General features: G+C 33.9%; 1 protein-coding gene across 5 annotated transcripts; it reads right to left on the reverse strand.

Moving 5' to 3' along the window:
* Window positions 1–1,557: 1,557 nt before the first annotated feature.
* Tnpo (transportin 1) lies at window positions 1,558–18,719 on the reverse strand. 5 transcript variants are annotated; one of them, XM_089696732.1, is made up of 16 exons: window positions 18,542–18,719; window positions 17,971–18,303; window positions 17,664–17,879; window positions 17,473–17,595; window positions 17,229–17,324; window positions 16,339–16,522; window positions 15,718–15,935; window positions 14,875–15,084; window positions 13,792–14,103; window positions 13,279–13,386; window positions 12,486–12,659; window positions 11,381–11,552; window positions 10,975–11,070; window positions 9,758–9,833; window positions 8,512–8,814; window positions 1,558–5,394 (listed from the first exon to the last, which is right to left on the reverse strand). In XM_089696732.1, exons 1-15 carry the CDS (start codon window positions 18,644–18,646, stop codon window positions 8,532–8,534), a joined length of 2,706 nt encoding a protein of 901 aa, XP_089552858.1. In that variant the 5' UTR covers window positions 18,647–18,719; the 3' UTR covers window positions 1,558–5,394; window positions 8,512–8,531. The 5 variants fall into 5 exon arrangements, with proteins under 5 accessions (XP_089552858.1, XP_089552857.1, XP_089552856.1 ...); XM_089696731.1 differs by having other exon boundaries at window positions 12,477–12,659; XM_089696730.1 differs by having other exon boundaries at window positions 12,486–12,671.
* Between the last annotated feature and the right edge of the window lie 306 nt (window positions 18,720–19,025).

Raw genomic sequence — 19,025 nt, forward strand, 5'->3', positions numbered from 1 at the left:
TTTTGCCTGCGGGTTCGTCCGTGAGTGCAACGGCACAGAACGACTAGAATATGCGTATTGTCCCGAGCTTAATTACCTACACGGCGCATGAAGCTCGGGCTGGTTCCTCCCGATTCTTGCCTCCAGAATTATTAGTATATGGATTTTCTTTTTAACTTTCTAAATTCTAGTTTTGAAAGCGTTCGACGAAATGTAAAGCATTTTTTTATAATTATTCTGTATCGTAAATAACGTAGTTTATAGGTAAATAAAACAATAAATGTAGTTTAAGTTATTTGTTTAATAACACTACATTATTTATTATATCACAAATAAAATCTATGGAAAAGAATTTCAGCTAACTACAAAAATATCTAAATTACAATATTTATCTTATGGCTACAAAAAATAACAATTCAACAAAATATAAGGTATGTTTCAAACTCTGAGCAATAAAAAGATGCGTCACATCGAATTGGACGGTCTTATGATCACTCTTATCTATCTTATCTTAATACTATTATAAAGGCGAAAGTTTGTATGGATGTATGGATGTTTGTTACTCTTTCACGTAAAAACTACTGAACCGATTACAATGAAATTTAGCACACATGTAGAGGGTAACTTGGATTAACATATAGGATAGGTTTTATCCCGGAAATCCCACGGGAACGGGAACTATGCGGGTTTTCCTTTGAAAACGCGGGCGAAGCCGCGGGCGGAAATCTAGTACATATAATAAATCTGTAGAAGGGTCAATTCTGTACATTGAAAATATTGAAAAAATAAATAGCAGGGGGTGTTACTGGATCGATACCAAACCCAAATATGTGATTAAAAAAATTTTTGTCTGTCTGTCTGTATGTGAAGATATCACGTGAAATCTAACGGTTCGATTTCGATGAAACTTGGTATAATTATACCTTATTATCCTGGGCGTAAAATAGGATACTTTTTATCCTGGAAAAATACGTAGAAAAAAAATTATCTTAATTTTTCAGTATTATCCATAGACGTTGTTCTGTAGAACCGCGAACACACGTTGCGTATTATTATAGGTCGAGCCGTATTTGGTCTTTATAATAGATATTTATAAGATGTCATTGTCAGAGTTACTCAAAAATTCAAAATGGAGAAATAAACCATCCGCGCGGACGGAGTCGCGGGCGGAAGCTAGTTTATAATACTTCTTGATTTCTTCACTTGTGAATAAAAGCAAAACGTGCTTACTCGATGTTTCTAAATTTTATTAAAATATAGTAGTATTAAATAGACATACTAATTACCTACTAAGGTCAGTTTCATCACTTGCTGATAATGTCTCTGATAGCTTGTTCAGCACTTTTTAACATATCCATACATTATAAATGCGAAAGTAACTATGTCTGTCTGTTACTCAATCACGCCTAAACTGCTGAACCAATTTTCATTAAATTTGGTATGGATACATTTTGATACCCGAGAAAGGACATAGGCTACTTTTATCTCGGGAAAATGACGCAATCCCGGAAATCCCACGGGAACGGGAACTATGCGGGATTTTCTTTGACTGTAATAGTAATAAATAAAAGCCAAATAATCGAACAATGAGTGCTTTATTAACGAAATGTATGGTAAAAGAATGTCTATGGTGAGGTCAATGTATACAACCAGAACTTACATTATGTACTAAATATTTAGTGTAGCGTACTCTCGGTGACGCGTTTATGTACAATTCCGACAAACAGTGAGTACAGAAACTAATTTCGATACAAAAATGAGAACAATTTTGAAAGCATGTACAAGAGCACTACGAAAATAGAACGCTGAGTTGTATTCAATATTTTTGCGTCGCGAACACATTTTATATGCGTTTGAACATGTGCCATTTTCCGTAGTGCTACGTAAATGCCCGTTAGGCCTTACGTTGGAGGCAGCGACCGACTCGTACGACACACAAACACACTGTACTCACTGCAAATTTACACAACGTTGCAACAATCACGTTTCACTACAACACAATACATCATGCAAACGGGATACATACAGATATGACAGTAATTTACTTAGAACAATTAAACGATATCAATAAATAGAAAACGATGAAAATACTTTATAAACGTTACAAATACAATATGGATATCAAAATAGATACGTAAGTACGATTCATATAATTTGGCTCGACGATGACGAATATAAAATACATTATCTAGGTACATAAAAAATTGAAAGCATTGTGAGTATTTATGCGACTATAAGCGATTTTAAATTAAATCTTCCATGTTAATATGGATTCTTTTTGTAAGGACCTAATCGAATAATTTTTAAGCTAAGTTTTACATCAGTTGCGTGATGCGCTCATGTCAACTGTGCTGCAAGTTGTACATATACGTGAATATACATACATAATGAACTACATAATTGTAACATAAAATAATCTAAAGTAATATTATACAATGTTATATGGTGAGACTATCATTTACACACCCGTAAATTTCTTTATTATACACATTTGGCAATTTCATCAAAGTTTAATACTTGGTTACTTTAGAGCAATATTATTTTTGATTAGTTGACATGGCAAATGATAATTATACATAACGCTGTTACGCACTTTTGAAATTGCCGCAGCGTGTACATAAGATTATATATTTTGGAAACGAAAAGTACAGAACAGATGATTTTATTGTATTATGATAAATTGACAATTTAAAATGTTCTTCGATACTATAATATACTACAACTATACCCTTAGGAAAGGAATCGTGCCTCACGAATGCCGCCTCGCTCACTCACACATTCATGCAATCACTTAACGAGCTATTATCACGGTTTTTTAGGAAAACAAAATCACTACTACAATAAAAAATATACATTGACAAAAATCTAATAATCTTAAAATTAAATTACGCGGACACCCGTAAAATTCAACATTGTGTTCGATTCGCTTAAAAAATAATGCAAAGCCGTGCGCTAAATGACAAATTAACATCGTTAAAATAACGGGTAAAGTTGTTGGAACTGTAAGAACGCGTCACGCCTGAGCCTCAACCATATTTTCATGCGTATAGTCGTTAGCTACAGCGTGAACTAAATATGTATCACTTTTGAAACAACCCTCTAGCGGTAACGTAAGAATAAGAAGAAACTGAAATAGCCATCCAATAAAAATAGTATCACGGATCATACCATCTGTATAAATTTGCTTATATTTTATTAAAATTATGTGTTTGACGCTTTCGCTATGAATGTACACGATAAAAATATGGTTGTCTCGCTGGTGGAAAAGTGAGCGCTCGTTCGCACACTACTCGGGCTTCGTTGGCACATCACAGGGAATGGGGACTAGAAAGGACTCGGGGTAGGAACTTTCAGGATATTCGGGACGAGGACTTTAAAAGGATTCCCATATATATCGTCGCAAACGACACAGTTTCATCGCTTTAAATAAATAACGGCAAAATGAACTTTATATTTCCGATCATTCAAGCGATGGAACTGTTTCGAATACATAAGAGCATTGCAAAAAAAAACAATACTATAGCGAATAGAATAGAATATAAAATCCAAATATAAGAAAGTAACGTTTTAAATTAAGCCCCTAGGAATGTTTAAATTGTAACCCCGAAAAAAGTATCGCTTTCCGCTGCATATCTAATATTACTAATACAATATTGCAAAATAGACTAACGTTCTTTTGAACTACTAAATTTCAGACATCATAAAACAAGCGTCCTTTTCTTAGTGTTAATACTAAATGTTTCATTTGAACTTTCTCGACTTTCGGGATTTATTAATTACGTTTTGTGCTTCGAATCAACCTATTAAGTATTCTTTTATAACCACATATTATTATGTACGTTTAAATTAATATTTTATTATTTATTTCATTTAATATTTTTATTAACTTACAATGAAAATTAAATTGAAGATCCACACTCTAGCAAACACTGAGAAAAGGATTCTATAAAGATAACTATCTGAACTTATGACGTATAACAAGAAGTTAAGTCAGACTTTTTAGTTTTTAATATAAAACAAAATGTCACAATTTAATTGCATATAATTATAGTAATATACAACGAAATATATGTACATATACATAATAATATCTATTTAAATATATACACGTAAATAGTACTTTATATCAATCATAAAAGTTGATCACTCGATTCAACGATCAAAAGAAAAACTTGATGTGTTTAAATTTTAGAAATCGACGAGACTATTACCATGTGTTAGGAACTTAGTATACTAACTTAGTATTCATTAAATTTTCAGAAATTTTATCTATTTCATTTTTATATTTAAAGACTATTATATCAAGTGAATATTTCAAATGAGAACCGCGTGACCAACTCAATCATACAAACAATTACAATAAAATAAAATAAAACGTAAAAATACTATTTGGTATATTAATATAGCAGATATCTAGCCGACACAAAAACTATCAAAGCGATAATATATCAGCACGACACAGACATATAGACATACACATATATTAGTCAAAATAAACCAGTCACAAATCACAGTTGACATAAATTCTCGATTTCACTAAGTCTTTGTAATTCATATTAAAATAGTTAACGAATACATTTTTTATTAAATAGTTGTATCATTCAATTAGAAGAACTTAAAAAGGAAACGGATAAATGCTTTCGAAATACACGACAAACAAGTATATATATGTATTGTATATTTGACAGACGATTTTAACATTTCTCTTGTAATATAAATATCGTATATTGGGTTAAGTCGGTATATGAACACAAGTACAAAATCTACGCTGAGCAGTGAACGGTTATATCAGTCGATCAAAATTCTAGTGAAAACAATTTCGACACTAAACACATAAATCGTATGTAATTCACTACGTTTTCGCAAACCAATGTGCCAAAGGTAACAAAATAAAAGGCGACAATCTCACAATAAAAATGCAAGCAGTGGCGTGCGATCAATTTGAAAACGATAATTACGATTAGTAATCATTTGGCGAGTTCTCGACCGTTTCGGTAAACATTTACAAATCTATAATCTGAATTTAAACGATCACTGATAAAATTTAAAAATCAATTCGAAAAATAATAATACATTACTCGCTCTCGGTTATCACTAGACACTAACGCTAAATTTCATGCAATTAACACTCCGACCACTATGAGTTCGCACTGTATTTATGGACCGAAATAGCGCGTCGATATTTACAAGGAGGCGGGAGACGTAGAGTCGGATAGAGTGAAGGTATAGGAAAGTGAGCTCTATCGCTTAGGTATTTCGGTCCATAAGCCAAGCCCCGATGCTCCCAACTGTGCGTTTCCCGGGCGCGAGCGTCTATTAAGTGGAGTCGCCGTAATTTCAGGTACATGTCGAAATATAACAAGCACTCGGTGCGACCTCGCAATGTCTTCCCGACCCGTGCTGACATTGGTTCCCCTGCAACCATAGCGGACAATATTAATACACCTTTTCTTGATTATAACGTGCTGGCCACGGACAATTCGCTATAGCGAAAATTCGCGCGGCGCGACTGGCGGCGCGTCTTGCGAATGAATCAAATGTATGGAAATGTACTGGGCATGCCACGCGCAGCGGCGACCAGCGAGACGACCGGCGAATTTCCCCGAGCGAATCGCGCGGCACGACTAGCGATCGAAACAAATGTATGAGTTATTACGGCGCAGGCCACGGAGTCGAGCGGCAGACGCGGCGACTACTCCCGGAGCGAACTTAATTTAAAATAGTTTGTTTTTTTTTCGCGAAAATGGAGACGGAACCTTTATTGCAGAAATTCTAGCTAGACCAGCTATTTGGAAGTCTAGCCACCCGCAACATAATTTTTCATCATGCCTATATTTTTCATATTTTTGGTGGAATTCTCCGTCTGTAACACGATTTCTATTTAATTCGTGTACTCCACTATATCTTCCAAACATTAAATCTTGAGCAAAAAAGCTGCTACTCTCCAAACAACGTCGAGCTAACTTTGATAAAGCCATCTCGTCTCCTCGTCTACACTGGTCGCGGCGGCGAACGCAACTGCCCGTGGCGTGCTTACCGCGCCGCGCGAATTGCCGCGCCGCAGGTCGCGCCGCCGGTCGCGCCGCCGGTGTCCGTGGCCAAGGTGTAAGATCGTGTCCCTTCGTCCAGCATACTCACCATGGAATCCTGATATTTCATGAATGTCAAAAAACTGTTCTGAAATAGTGCTAAATAGTGCCCAAAGGAAAAAAATAGTGCTCTTGTACTTGCGAAGTTATAGCCATAGTTCGATGAGTATGCTGGACGAAGGTTTCGCCCAGCATACTCACCTCCGTCCGGAGAATCTGTATACGCTTCAAACATAATTCATACTTCAAAAAATAGTTCCCAAATAGTGCCAAACGGTGCCCAAAAAGAAAAAACAGTGCTCGAATAACTTCGGAGTTACAGGCTTCGTTCAGTGAGTATGCTGGGCGTAGGTTCTACGCCCAGCATACTCACCTCAGTGCGCGAATATCGAACGAGCTAAAGGTATAATTTACGTCTCAAAAAATTGTGCTTGAAATAGTGCCCAATATCAGTCCAATTTTTGCTTGACTTTTGACTTAGCAAACCATTAAATTTTAATGTAAACTTCTACATACTAACGTAAAATGGGGTACAGTCGTCGACACATGTTTTTGGACAAAAATATTAAACTTTCTAATTGTAGACTTCATGTTATTGGAAATAATTATGGTATTTTCTCACATGTCAAAAACTTTCTATTAAATGCATTATTATATATTTTATAAATAATAATAAATGAATGAAACTTTAAGCGTAAATGAAGTCTATTACTTCATTGCATTGTGTGTTTGTCTGAATAAAAACAGTCATTTGCAGCCAATAAAATTAATATCTTGAAAAATTGTAAAAAGGAAATTATACAGTTTCTTTTTGTATATATGTTGCAGGCAAAACTTATAACCAGTCAAAACTAGTACTGTGACATAGTTATACAAATTTTTAAAACTCTTTCCAATAGTTTCATCAATGAAAGGTTTAGCAATAAAAAACATTTTTGATTACTTACGTTATTTATTACTATTTAAAGGGCCAAAGTAATCAGAGTTCTAGTTAACTAGTTCACAGCTTTTGTTAACATTCATAATATAATCAATGTAAATAGAAAAAATTGTAGTTTTAATATTGTATATAATATACATATAAAAAAATGTTTAGCGTCGCGGGCGCCGCGCGTCGTAAGCCCCATACCTATTGACCGTACGTGCATCCATTACTGCCACACTATATTGAACTTTATCACATGAGGAATACAGGTCAATTCCGTAAACGTTGTGGTACCGTCCTTGATCCGGAAAATGATTATTTTGAATAATTTTGTCAGTTGTAATGTAAGCATTAATAACAGCAACTTTATTTTTCATGCATGATTTACTTCATTTGATATCTTAATCCTTCAAGCGCCGTGATCTAGACAAATATATAAATTAATTGTTCCTAGCTACCGGGGTCCCATGCGACGCGCGAAGGCTTAATCATATTATTATAAAGTATTATTAAAATAATGTGTAATTAATAATATTGCGATTCTAAAGTAAATACTCCCTTACATAGACAATTAATAATTTACACAAGACAAAAAAATGTTTAGAAAGAAAGTTAATAATATTGTATTCGACTGTACTCAATGTAATGTATGTAGAAGTTTACAATCAAATTTAATGGTTTTCTAGGTCAAAAGTCAAGCAAAAATTGGACTGATATTGGGCACTATTTCAAGCACAATTTTTTGAGACGTAAATTGTACCTATAGCTCGTTCGATATTCGCGCACTGAGGTGAGTATGCTGGGCGTAGAACCTACGCCCAGCATACTCACTGAACGAAGCCTGTAACTCCGAAGTTATTCGAGCACTGTTTTTTCTTTTTGGGCACCGTTTGGCACTATTTGGGAACTATTTTTTGAAGTATGAATTATGTTTGAAGCGTATACAGATTCTCCGGACGGAGGTGAGTATGCTGGGCGAAACCTTCGTCCAGCATACTCATCGAACTATGGCTATAACTTCGCAAGTACAAGAGCACTATTTTTTTCCTTTGGGCACTATTTAGCACTATTTCAGAACAGTTTTTTGACATTCATGAAATATCAGGATTCCATGGTGAGTATGCTGGACGAAGGGACACATAAGATCGTCTACATATTGCGTATCAAGTAAAAAAAAAAAGAACATTTGTTGTACTTAGAGGTAACAATAGATAAACAAAAAGTGGACAAAAAGAATTTACGAAATGAAAGTTTTTAAAGTTTTGCTTTTACATATATATTTTTAAAACTACTGAACAGATTTCAATAACATCGGTAAGTTACTCTAAGGGCTAATTTTTTAATCCTCGGTTAAAACTTATTCGTCGAATAACGTATAAAACTACCATTTCAAAATGTATTCTTATTGCCCGCAATTGACAGTTTACAGGTGACATAAGTTGACATAAGGTGACGGATAAGTTTTAACCGGGGATTGAAAAATCGGCCCTAATAATAATGAACTAATTGGCCACTAACCATAACAGTGTGAGCGCGTCTTATATCCCGCACATGGCGGAGAGGCGCGCGCTCAGCTGCACGGGGAACTGGTCGGTGAAGCGGCGCCAGTTCTCCTCGCCCACCTGGTTCTTGAACCCGTGCAGGATCTTCGTGAACATCTCCTTGAGATCGTCCTTCGGGTGGGACCACGAGGCCACCGCGTCGCAGAAGAACATGAAGTCCGGTACTACACCACCGGGGTTCACTTGTATCATCTGGCAAATGCCGCGGAAGGCGGAGTCCTTTTCTTCGTTGTCGCGGATGTTCCGCAGCGAGGTGCACCTGAATGGTAAAGCGGCCGGTCAGCGCGTGCGAGCGAGCGCTACGCTCTCGGCCCGCTCTTTGAGTCGTGTACCTTACTGTGTATGCGCGAGTGGATGGTTATGTTATATTCGGGTGAATTTACACGAGTATTGGAAATTAAATTTATCCATCCATTGATCGATCGTGATTTGAATTTGATCGATCGTGTATTGAAATTGAATTTCGATAGGAGATCGTATGTTTAGATTTGTAATTTGGTGTTTTGCATTTTGTTTTATGAAAAAAAACTCGAAGGATAAATATCAAGATTTTGAAATTGTACACAGTAAAATAACGAATGAAAGAGGAGTGATTGAAATCATTCTAGGAATTTAGTAAAATCAAAAAGGTTAAATAATAATGGAAAAAGAATACTACTAAAGAACAAAATAAAAATTAATGGCGGTAAAATTAAAAAATGGTTAATGTGTAATATATTGGTGACTGATAAACTATAATGTTTATATAAAACACTAAAAATAAAAATATATACATTCCAAACTGAAAGCAAATTTTGGGAACCGATAATATTATATATAAATATTGTTCAGTGAAAAAAAAAATAAACAACGTGTAGTCTCGTAATGATTTGCCTTGCAGTTTGGGTAGAGAAGTTTATACAATTTAGCATCAATATATATTTAGAAAGCGGATGGTGTTCAACACATAGAGGTAACACAGAAAATAAGATGATCGAACGTTCCCCATCCCATACATCGATAGTACCGGTCAAAGTGTGCTCCTTCCTGAACATAGAACAATTATCATGCCAGCCTCAACATAAACTAGAAAATAATAAAACAATACATATTAACAAGCCAACAAACACCATCCACGATCGAAATAATACTATAAACTTATCGAATATAACAAATTAATAGTAATAATGTAAAGTAATAATAAAAAAAATTTGACTACAGACCACTGGCGTACAAATTGATGTAAAACGGGTGCGACGTCGTGAGGGCACACATAACCTAGCCGACCGATAGTTATCGCTACGCCACGACATACCGAGAACAAAACCAATAAAACAAATCAACAAACCATTCAAAACATATTACATTTACATAATTCGACAGCAACAAATCAGTGTTACGAAGAGAAATTATTTATGAAACGTTGTTTACCAAATAACTAATTAAATTAAACATATATGGGACAAAAGGTGGCATAGAATGTTTGGATACGATCACGATTATGACCCGATTTCGACCTATCGGTGTTGTATTCTAATAATGTTGCATTATTTGAAAAAAAAGACGAAAAATTTAAATAAAGCGCGAAGTAAAACTTACAAACACGGATTTTTTTCATTAAACAAATTTTTTATCAATACTTTAAATGCACGTAAAACAATTAGATTTTTGTAATGAAAGTGGCAACAATCTAGGCCACCTTTTCAGTCAGGCACACACTTGTATTCTATTGGCACTACTCCAGTGAAAATATTTACATAATCCCCAGAAATTAAAAACAATCATTAAAATATATATAACATAAAGTAGGCACGTTAAACCTGCTAGCTTCAAAACTACATTTAAACATAAAACTAATTAAATGAATTTAAACATGTTTTTTTATAAAATATAACATATATATAATATGTAAAACAATGGCAGAAATTGTATAATGGATATCATTGTAAACATGAAGTTAATAGTAGGATAGTCTTACAGAGAGTATAAATAATTCTAAATGCACAATAATGAAAAATAAATATAAAGCAGTGAGGGGATTTACAATGGTTAAATATTAATATAACATAATATTAGCTGTTAGCCAATTTGAGAAAACTGTATGTATGTATAACATAAATGGTTGGGTTAAACTCAATAATATAGGAAATGTATATTATTAACAAATCTTATATTAAATCTTAAGAAAGCAATTTATTAAAAATTGTAATTGGGTTAGTCAAAATGAGGCTAAGGCATACCTACTCAATTTTTATAATATTAAATATAATCAAAAATAAAACAGACAGATAGAATAGAATTCGAATATAAATATAAAAATATACCTCAGCCATTTAAGAATGAAATGTTATTTGATTTGCAATTTATACTTTATATTAAATATTTACTATTTTATTTATTAAAAATGAAACACATCTTATAAGATTAAAACATTACTTACCTGTGTTCTCTAACAATGTTTTAGGTGTGTTGGGCCTGTTAATTATTTCAACTAAATGGTTCAACACTAATGGAATATATTTTGATGTTTCTGGGCCTGAAAAATTATTAAAATTAAAATTAGAAGGACACAAGTTGGCTTTTATGTTGAAATTACTCTACACATAACTATGTTATAGTGATGAGACTTTCAAGTGTCATCACACGTAACAAATTAAGTATGTACAAAATACATTCTTATTTAATAATAACAAAACCTTTACAGTTACAAGAGAATGAAAAAATATCATTCAAATCATTTGTTTAATAAAACTTACGTATCTTTTAAGTCAGTAGTTCAATATTAATTGCACATTTTCTTTTTATGTGTACCAATTTATTAAATACCACAATAAAAAAAATCTTACCCAACTTAATGCTAATTTCGCCGATAGCCCAAGTGGCGTTATTGCATACGGAAATAATTTCCGGATTCAAATTCATTCCAAGAATTGGCAAAAAGTCCGGTATGTAGGGGTGTACGTGTTGAAAACACGCCTTCGTCAGGTCGCCTAGCAACGCGAACGATGATTGACGGACCTAAAATATACTTATACGTTAATTTATATTCAAACCGAAATCAATTAACAACCCATATCCCATTGTTAGTAAGTATGCTGCAATGTCTGTTAGAATTAGAGGTTATTTGTGTAAGATTATTATGTAGGAGAAATATGTTAGAACCACTTATAAGTAACTATAATGTATAGGTTACAAATAACAAATATAATTAGTGTATTTAAACAAATGAGCTATCTACAAAATGTATAAGTAAATAGATGTTCAATACCAAATAATGATATTATGAGAAAAAATAGTCTTCTACTAAGAAGCATGATAAGATGAAATAAAAAGTGAGTGTTACCTCTTTGTGACAAAATAAATTACAGCAGCCAATGAAATTTAAAAATGACATGTACTATCATCCTTTTAAAAGTTAATTAAATAAATAACACTGATATGAAAATAAAAATGGCCAAATTAAACATTGACATAACAAATTAATATTTATACAACAAACATTTCTGTACTACTTTTCAAACACCAAAACTACTTTACAACAATATCAATATATGTAAAACAAAGCTGTTTTGTCATTTTTGATCCAATTTCATTTTTGAGCAATTTATAACTTAATTTTTATTACACTTTGTTTTACATTAGAATAATTTCCAGACAATATTTTTATTACTACACAAAAAAGACCATTATCATTTTCACATCAATATCCAACACCATATCAACCAAAAATCAATTAACACTTAATACTGGATGATAAAGCCGTTTGGATGTTTACCCATAAGGGGCCACCTAACAAGGAATAGATAAAAAACTAAAATGTCATATGTATATGTATTTATTAATTGTAAGGTGGAATAAATAAAGCTTATTATTATTATTATTACTGGATGATAGCACATGTTGCATGCCCTAATCGCTTGCCCATGAAAGCTCACAACATACAGGATATACCTCAGGCATGGGGTCCTGCATGCACTGGTACAGCAGCTGCATGAGGTTGGAGTTCAGCACCAGGTGGTCGATGTGCCCGTCCAGACCTTCCGCCAAACCACTCAAGAGATCGAGGGCCACGATCATAAAATCCTTATCGGGCGCTTCAAACTGTTCAGGGCTTTGCGTGTTCGCCTGGAAAGACACCTGTTTGTAATGGCATTGGTGAATTTGTTTTCAAAGTTTTACTTATTTAAGCTTATAAATTACTAGCGGTCTGCCCCGGCTTCGCCCGTGGTAGGTACATATTTCGTAATAAAAGGTAGCCTATGTTCTTTCTCAGGGTCTAAAGATTATCTATGCCAAATTTCATCACAATCGGTCCAGTAGTTTATGCGTGAAAACCATACATACATACATACATACAAACCTTTCCTCTTTATAATATTAGTATAGAAATACTTAAATGTATTCATTCTATTACTTATTCGTTTGTTTCACACTTTACAGAAAGGGTGATCACTGGGAGACTAATTATTAAAACCTCACTTTCTAAACCATACATTTAGAAAATGATTGTGAATATTCGCATACAATCAAACATAGTAAAATTGTAGTAAGTAATCTAGTCACAATAATATCTACTAAGTTATAGATTTAAGATATGTATTTAAATAGAATATTTAAATTTTAAATATTCTATTGACTGTCTAATATTAAATTATCCACGTTTATAGTTTACGTCAAAAAAAAATATCATTTTACATGAGGGTACTTAGTATATTCTATTACTATCAAAGTATAAAATACTTACTAAATTCTGATTCAAAGTCTGCTCTATTAAAGAGACACATCTTCTGAAGACAGGTTCACAGTAGGGCAGGAAACCAGATTGTAAAGCTGTTGCTACTGATGACAAACACTACAACAAAACGTATTTGATATTAATTTTATATTTTACTAGCTTCCGCCCACGACTTTGTACGTGCATCCCCGTTTTTCCCCGTTCCCGCAAGAATTTCGGGAAATTCTTTCTTAGCGGATACCTACGTCCTAACATCTACCTGCATGCCAAATTTCAGCCCGATACGTCCAGTGGTTTGGGCTGTGCGTTGATAGATCACTATATCAGTCACCTTTGAGTTTTATATATATTTTATATATTATGTTATTAATATTACAGATATTATATCTTATATGATGTTATAATCATGAGATCTCTTTTAATATTAAACAATAGAATATAAACTTATTGCAAAACTTAATCCTATCTCTATCTGAAAAAAAAAATTGTATTCAAATAATAGTAGTTACAATTGTTTCTCACCTCAAGCAACGGGAACAAGTCCTTATCTTCATCCTTCAATACATTCCACTTTGTTATCAAAGGCGGCATGAGCAGGTTAATGTACTCCGGTTTATTTAAATGGTGTCCCACAGAGTCAGCGAGTGTTCCGATAGCGTCGTACAGAATGAGTAAGTTTTTATGCTGATATCTGCTGAAAGCGTACACCAGAGTCTGTAGAATGTGGCCCAAGTATGGGACGAGTTCTGTGCACGCTTCCTCTTCGAGTGTGGCGAATGCTGAACACGCCGCTTCTTGCACGCGTTTGTTGTTGTCCAACACGCGTTTTAGAAGCTGTGAAAATATATTATGTTTAAGTTACTTTTTCATTATAAAAAATGTTGTGTGGTTTTATGAAACCACGGTAAAAGTGAAACGGCACAAAATTATCGTATTTGTACGATAATAATTATCGTACGGTTCCGAACACTACTTTATACCTACTCGACAGCCGACCGTCACGCGACATGCGCTACACAGACCAAAAAGTTTGAGACGATGTAATAAAAGTTTCACTTTAAAAAGCAAAAATATGACATAAGTTTATTATGATGTTTGAACCCCATGTATTTACTAATTGAACCTTCGTTTACAACAGTAAATTAATCAAAATGTACAGTTGTACATATATATTTTAACTATACAGGGGCGTCCATAAATGACGTGAGGTGTTTTAGGGGGGGATGGAGTCGAGCCAAATCTCATCTAATCTTACCTTGGGGAGAGGTGGGGTTTCGACAAATATCATGCAATTAAAAAAAAACACTACTACTACTACTTTTTTAGTTGTATATGTTTAAGATTTTAATCTTACGGTTACAACTTAAGTATGCTATTGTTAAATTTTTATTATATGTATGTACTTATAACTTTCAGCAATATTAATTACTAGTTTTAACTAGTCGTAAATAAAAGCACGAATCATTTTTTTCTTTCTTTTTACAATGACAAACCAATGTTTACATAAGAAACCTACATTTTGATGGGGGAGGGGGTTAAAGGTGATTTTTTTTTCATTTTTTCTTATTTATCAGTGTATAAATTACATTTATATAGTAAACACACCTCAGTCATAACGGGTCGCAGGTACAGGTCGTGCGACTGCGACACGATCCAGTGCGAGTATCTCGACAGCGTCCAGCAGGTGATGGCGCGCACTAGCGCCTTGCGGTCGCCCAGACAGCACACCAGGTACGGCACCAGGTCCGGCAGGTGCGGCACCATGCCCACCATGCAGCCGTCCGCCACCGCGCCCAGCGCTAGGATACCGCTCTCCTGTCATGTACCGTGGATACTTGTTTATTTTTGACGTGACAACGTCTTATAATTCGATAATGCCGGCTGCACGCATGAAAAAACATGACTCATGCGGCGTTACCTCGCTCTGAGGCGTTCCATGTAAGGCTTGAAGTGCAAGCGAGAGCGCGGAACGAACGACAAAGAAGCACAATCGGACGTTGTCACGTTCAACTATCGTCAGTAAACCGACTTTACAGACAATTAATTTTTTTTTAATACATTAAAAATTGCATATGTTTGATTAATTGAATTGAAAACAGAAAATAAACCATTTATAATTTATAAAAATATTAGCATTGTTTCTAATGGACGAGTCCTTCAGTGACATTAAAAGTAAAGAAAACAATGAGTTTTGCTCAGCTTAGCGTTCTAGAAGACGAACGGCAAGTTGCGAACGACAGCCTCTGCCGTTCACAACTTGCCGTTCGTGTATTAGAAGTTAGAACTCTTAGATAACATGCACTACTTACTTACTCCTTTGTATATAATGAAATGACAAGACATAAACTTGTCTTGTCATTTTATTATAAAAAGGAATTTTTTTACCACAAATTGTATAAGCTAAACATCTACACAACTGTATCACACATCACAAACCATCAGGCATACCTTAATAACCCAATCCTCATGGAAAAGCGTCTCCTTGAGTATGGGGAAGAGCACGGGCAGCAGATCAGCTCCAAACACATTGGCTAGCACATCTAGAGCCGCTGCACTGCACTTGCGCAGGTTCCAGTCGGAGAGGGATCCATCGTCAGTGTCCGCACCACCGTCGTCCTCGTCGTCCGACTCACCGCCCCCTGACATGTTGCTGTCTCCGCTGCCCACTGTATATCAAATGCCATTTATTAATTAATAATCTTGTAAAGGATAGTTGGAAGAAATGGATTCAAGGAATTCATTTATTAGTTGTAATATTATGATACATTTTTAAAAGTTAACTACTTGGTTTCCATATAAAATTGGTATTGTAAATTTCAACAGACAGATTTCTATTGAATATATGGCTGCATTCAATACCTAAACATGTTATTTATATTGCATCTACACATTTGCGCAAATCGCATGACGATTGGCTAGACGAATTACGTGTTTGTTATTCGTCTCACCTTCCCATACAATTATTTTATTAAAAGACAAATAAAACTCAAGTGAAGCTATTATTTAATCCTATACAATAATTTGTTGGAAATTAATTCAATTTTAATTTAGCAATTTATATGCTCCTACCATTATGTTTAATCGTATGCGAGCGCGGTTTATGGAACCTCGGCCGTATATCCGACTCGCGGTCGGGCTCCGCTTCGTCCGCGTCGTCATCGCGGTCACCGCGCAAGAGGATCACGTCCATCTCCGAGTAACGCATACCCCTCACGAGGACCGGCAATAGCGCTGGCAAGCGAGGGCCTAGCACCTATGAATAAGTTTATTTTTTTTTACGTTTTCATTAAATTACACAATATAATGGGTAAACAAGTTATTTATTTACCAAACATGAAATTAATTATGTATGAAATAAGTAATGATATAGTGATTATAGTAAATATCATGAACACACTTAAGTTTACTATTTTGTTACCTATTGTTTAGTATTTATATATCAATTTAGTATTTGTGTTAGTAAACACTGTTACAAAATATATTTGTACGGATAGCTTAATATATTGATGCAATATTAATAGTGTCTCAGCCAATACTAAACTAATTAACATATGGCTGAAAATTGACAATATATACAATGTTTTGAAAGAAAAATAAAACATTCTGAATGTCAGCACAAAAGATATGAAAATATGTATTTAATATTGATTGGCGGTATAATATTTATAGCCAATGCTCTCATCAATAACATAATTTCTGGAAAAAGGATGTTAAATTTTGGATCAAAAGATTATTCCATTGAAACATACAAGATTCAAAATGTTCTTTATAATGTTAGTGGAGATGTGGTTACGTTTCTCAATACATAAAAAAAATGTATGTTTTATAAAAATTGCCCTTATTCCTTATAATTTAAATTAATTAATAATTTCTTATAAGTACAAGTAAGAAAACACAGTATGAAACCAATCAAATATTTGTTTTTATTTGAAATAGGAATAGATAAACTATCAACATACCTCCCTACAGACATTCTGTTCTGCTAGAGATAGCCAAAACTCGCAGGCCTCCAATGCTACACCTTCTTCTGGATCCTGTGTTCTCACTAACATATACTGAAAAGTTACATCACAGCTTAAATACACTAATTGCTTCTTCGGCTTGTAGAAAACAAATTTGACTTAAAATAATTGTAAGAAACAATTGATAATAATAAAATATAAACAACCAAAAAGGTTAAATCTATAAATTTAAGTTAATTACCTCAATAATATTGGGTAAATGTGGAATGAGTCTGTCGAGGCGAACTTCTAATAGTAAAACTAATGCATGACAAACATTTTTTCTCACATCATGGTCTTCATCAGCTGCCAAGTGGAAAAGGTTCTAAAAAAATTTATGCATTAGAATGTTATTAAAAAAACAAAAAGGCATTTTATCTTTCCAAAGCTTACCTCAATAAAAGAATCAATGTGTAACATGAGAGCTTGTGTTCTACTCATAATAAAGTAATTGACACAGGCAATAGCATGACATCTTATTTTAGGTGATGAATGTCTAAAGAACTGTAAAAATTTGGGAATCAAAACATTCAAGGGCCGGTTGAGTGCATCACTATCAAGAAGTTCTGCCGTATCCTCACAAATTTTTTGAAGTGCTCCAAATGCTCCCTAGAAATATTGATAATAGAGTTTTAAAATGAAACATCAACTAAAAAACTGAAATGTGTTAAACAATAGAACTGAAAGATAATAATTTTACCTCACAAACATTGTAATCTTGTGAATCAAGCATTTGACATAATGATGGCAACAGTTCAGGCCAAGATGTAAGCTCTCCTTTACTAGCAATAGTAGTTATAATAATGCCTACAGTGGCGCGAATTAATGGTGATGGATCACCGACGGCAGATAAACATTCTCGTTTGATGAACTCGGCGACCTCCGGTAAAAAATTGTTGTAGTGTGACTTTACATTATTTTTCAAAATCAAACCACTGAGAGATCTTGTGGGTTCCTCTTCGGATACCAGTTTCGTCAGGACGAAAATTAAATAATTGTTGAAATCTGGATATTTATTCAATTCTTCCAATTTCTGAGATTACATTGTTAGGAAATCGAAAGCTGTCAATGACTGTCATGTCGGAAAAATCGATTTTATCAAGAGCGTGGATTTCAATTAAACAGCAGAGAAATTAGTTTAAAACAATTAACATTAAGATTATAATGAGGTAAACTACTTTAACAAATACAAATAAGAGATAAAGCTGTTATAATTTAAATAGAAAACATCCACGCCGATACGCTTTAGGCTACGTTTGTAAAAAGGATACTTGTTGAACTGCTCTCTGAGTAGCAGTATCTGGTGATTGGGATTCTTTTAAAAGTGTTAGAATTTGCCTTAATCCTTCCTGTTCGGGTTTCCACTCCATTTTCATAATAATTTTCAGAAAACGGTTGTAATTCACTCAATCTCGTAAAAATCAACCATGCCAAAATTTTGACGATATCTGAAACTTGAATTGCCAGTATAAAACAAAAGATTGGCCTGATATAGCCAGTAAAAAAAACGAGCTCATTTAAAAAGTGTTTTCAGAAGTTTGGTTTGAAATAAGGTGAAAAGTATGAAGAAAAAATTTGTAACAAATTCTCTCGTGTATTATAATTTTGTATTGTAAACAAAAGTAAATATTAAATGAGATTTTAATTTTTCATCTAGATGTGGTCTATAGCTATTCCGTTTAAATATATATTTTTAGGAAGAATAAACTACTTATCATTACGTACGTATCTACGTATCATTTTATTATTGTAATT

The sequence above is a fragment of the Colias philodice genome, chromosome 6 (genome assembly GCF_061535455.1).
Source record: "Colias philodice isolate Cphi_HAF_F1 chromosome 6, ilColPhil1 Martin Lab GWU primary, whole genome shotgun sequence".
NCBI classification, from domain to species: Eukaryota; Metazoa; Arthropoda; class Insecta; order Lepidoptera; family Pieridae; genus Colias; species Colias philodice.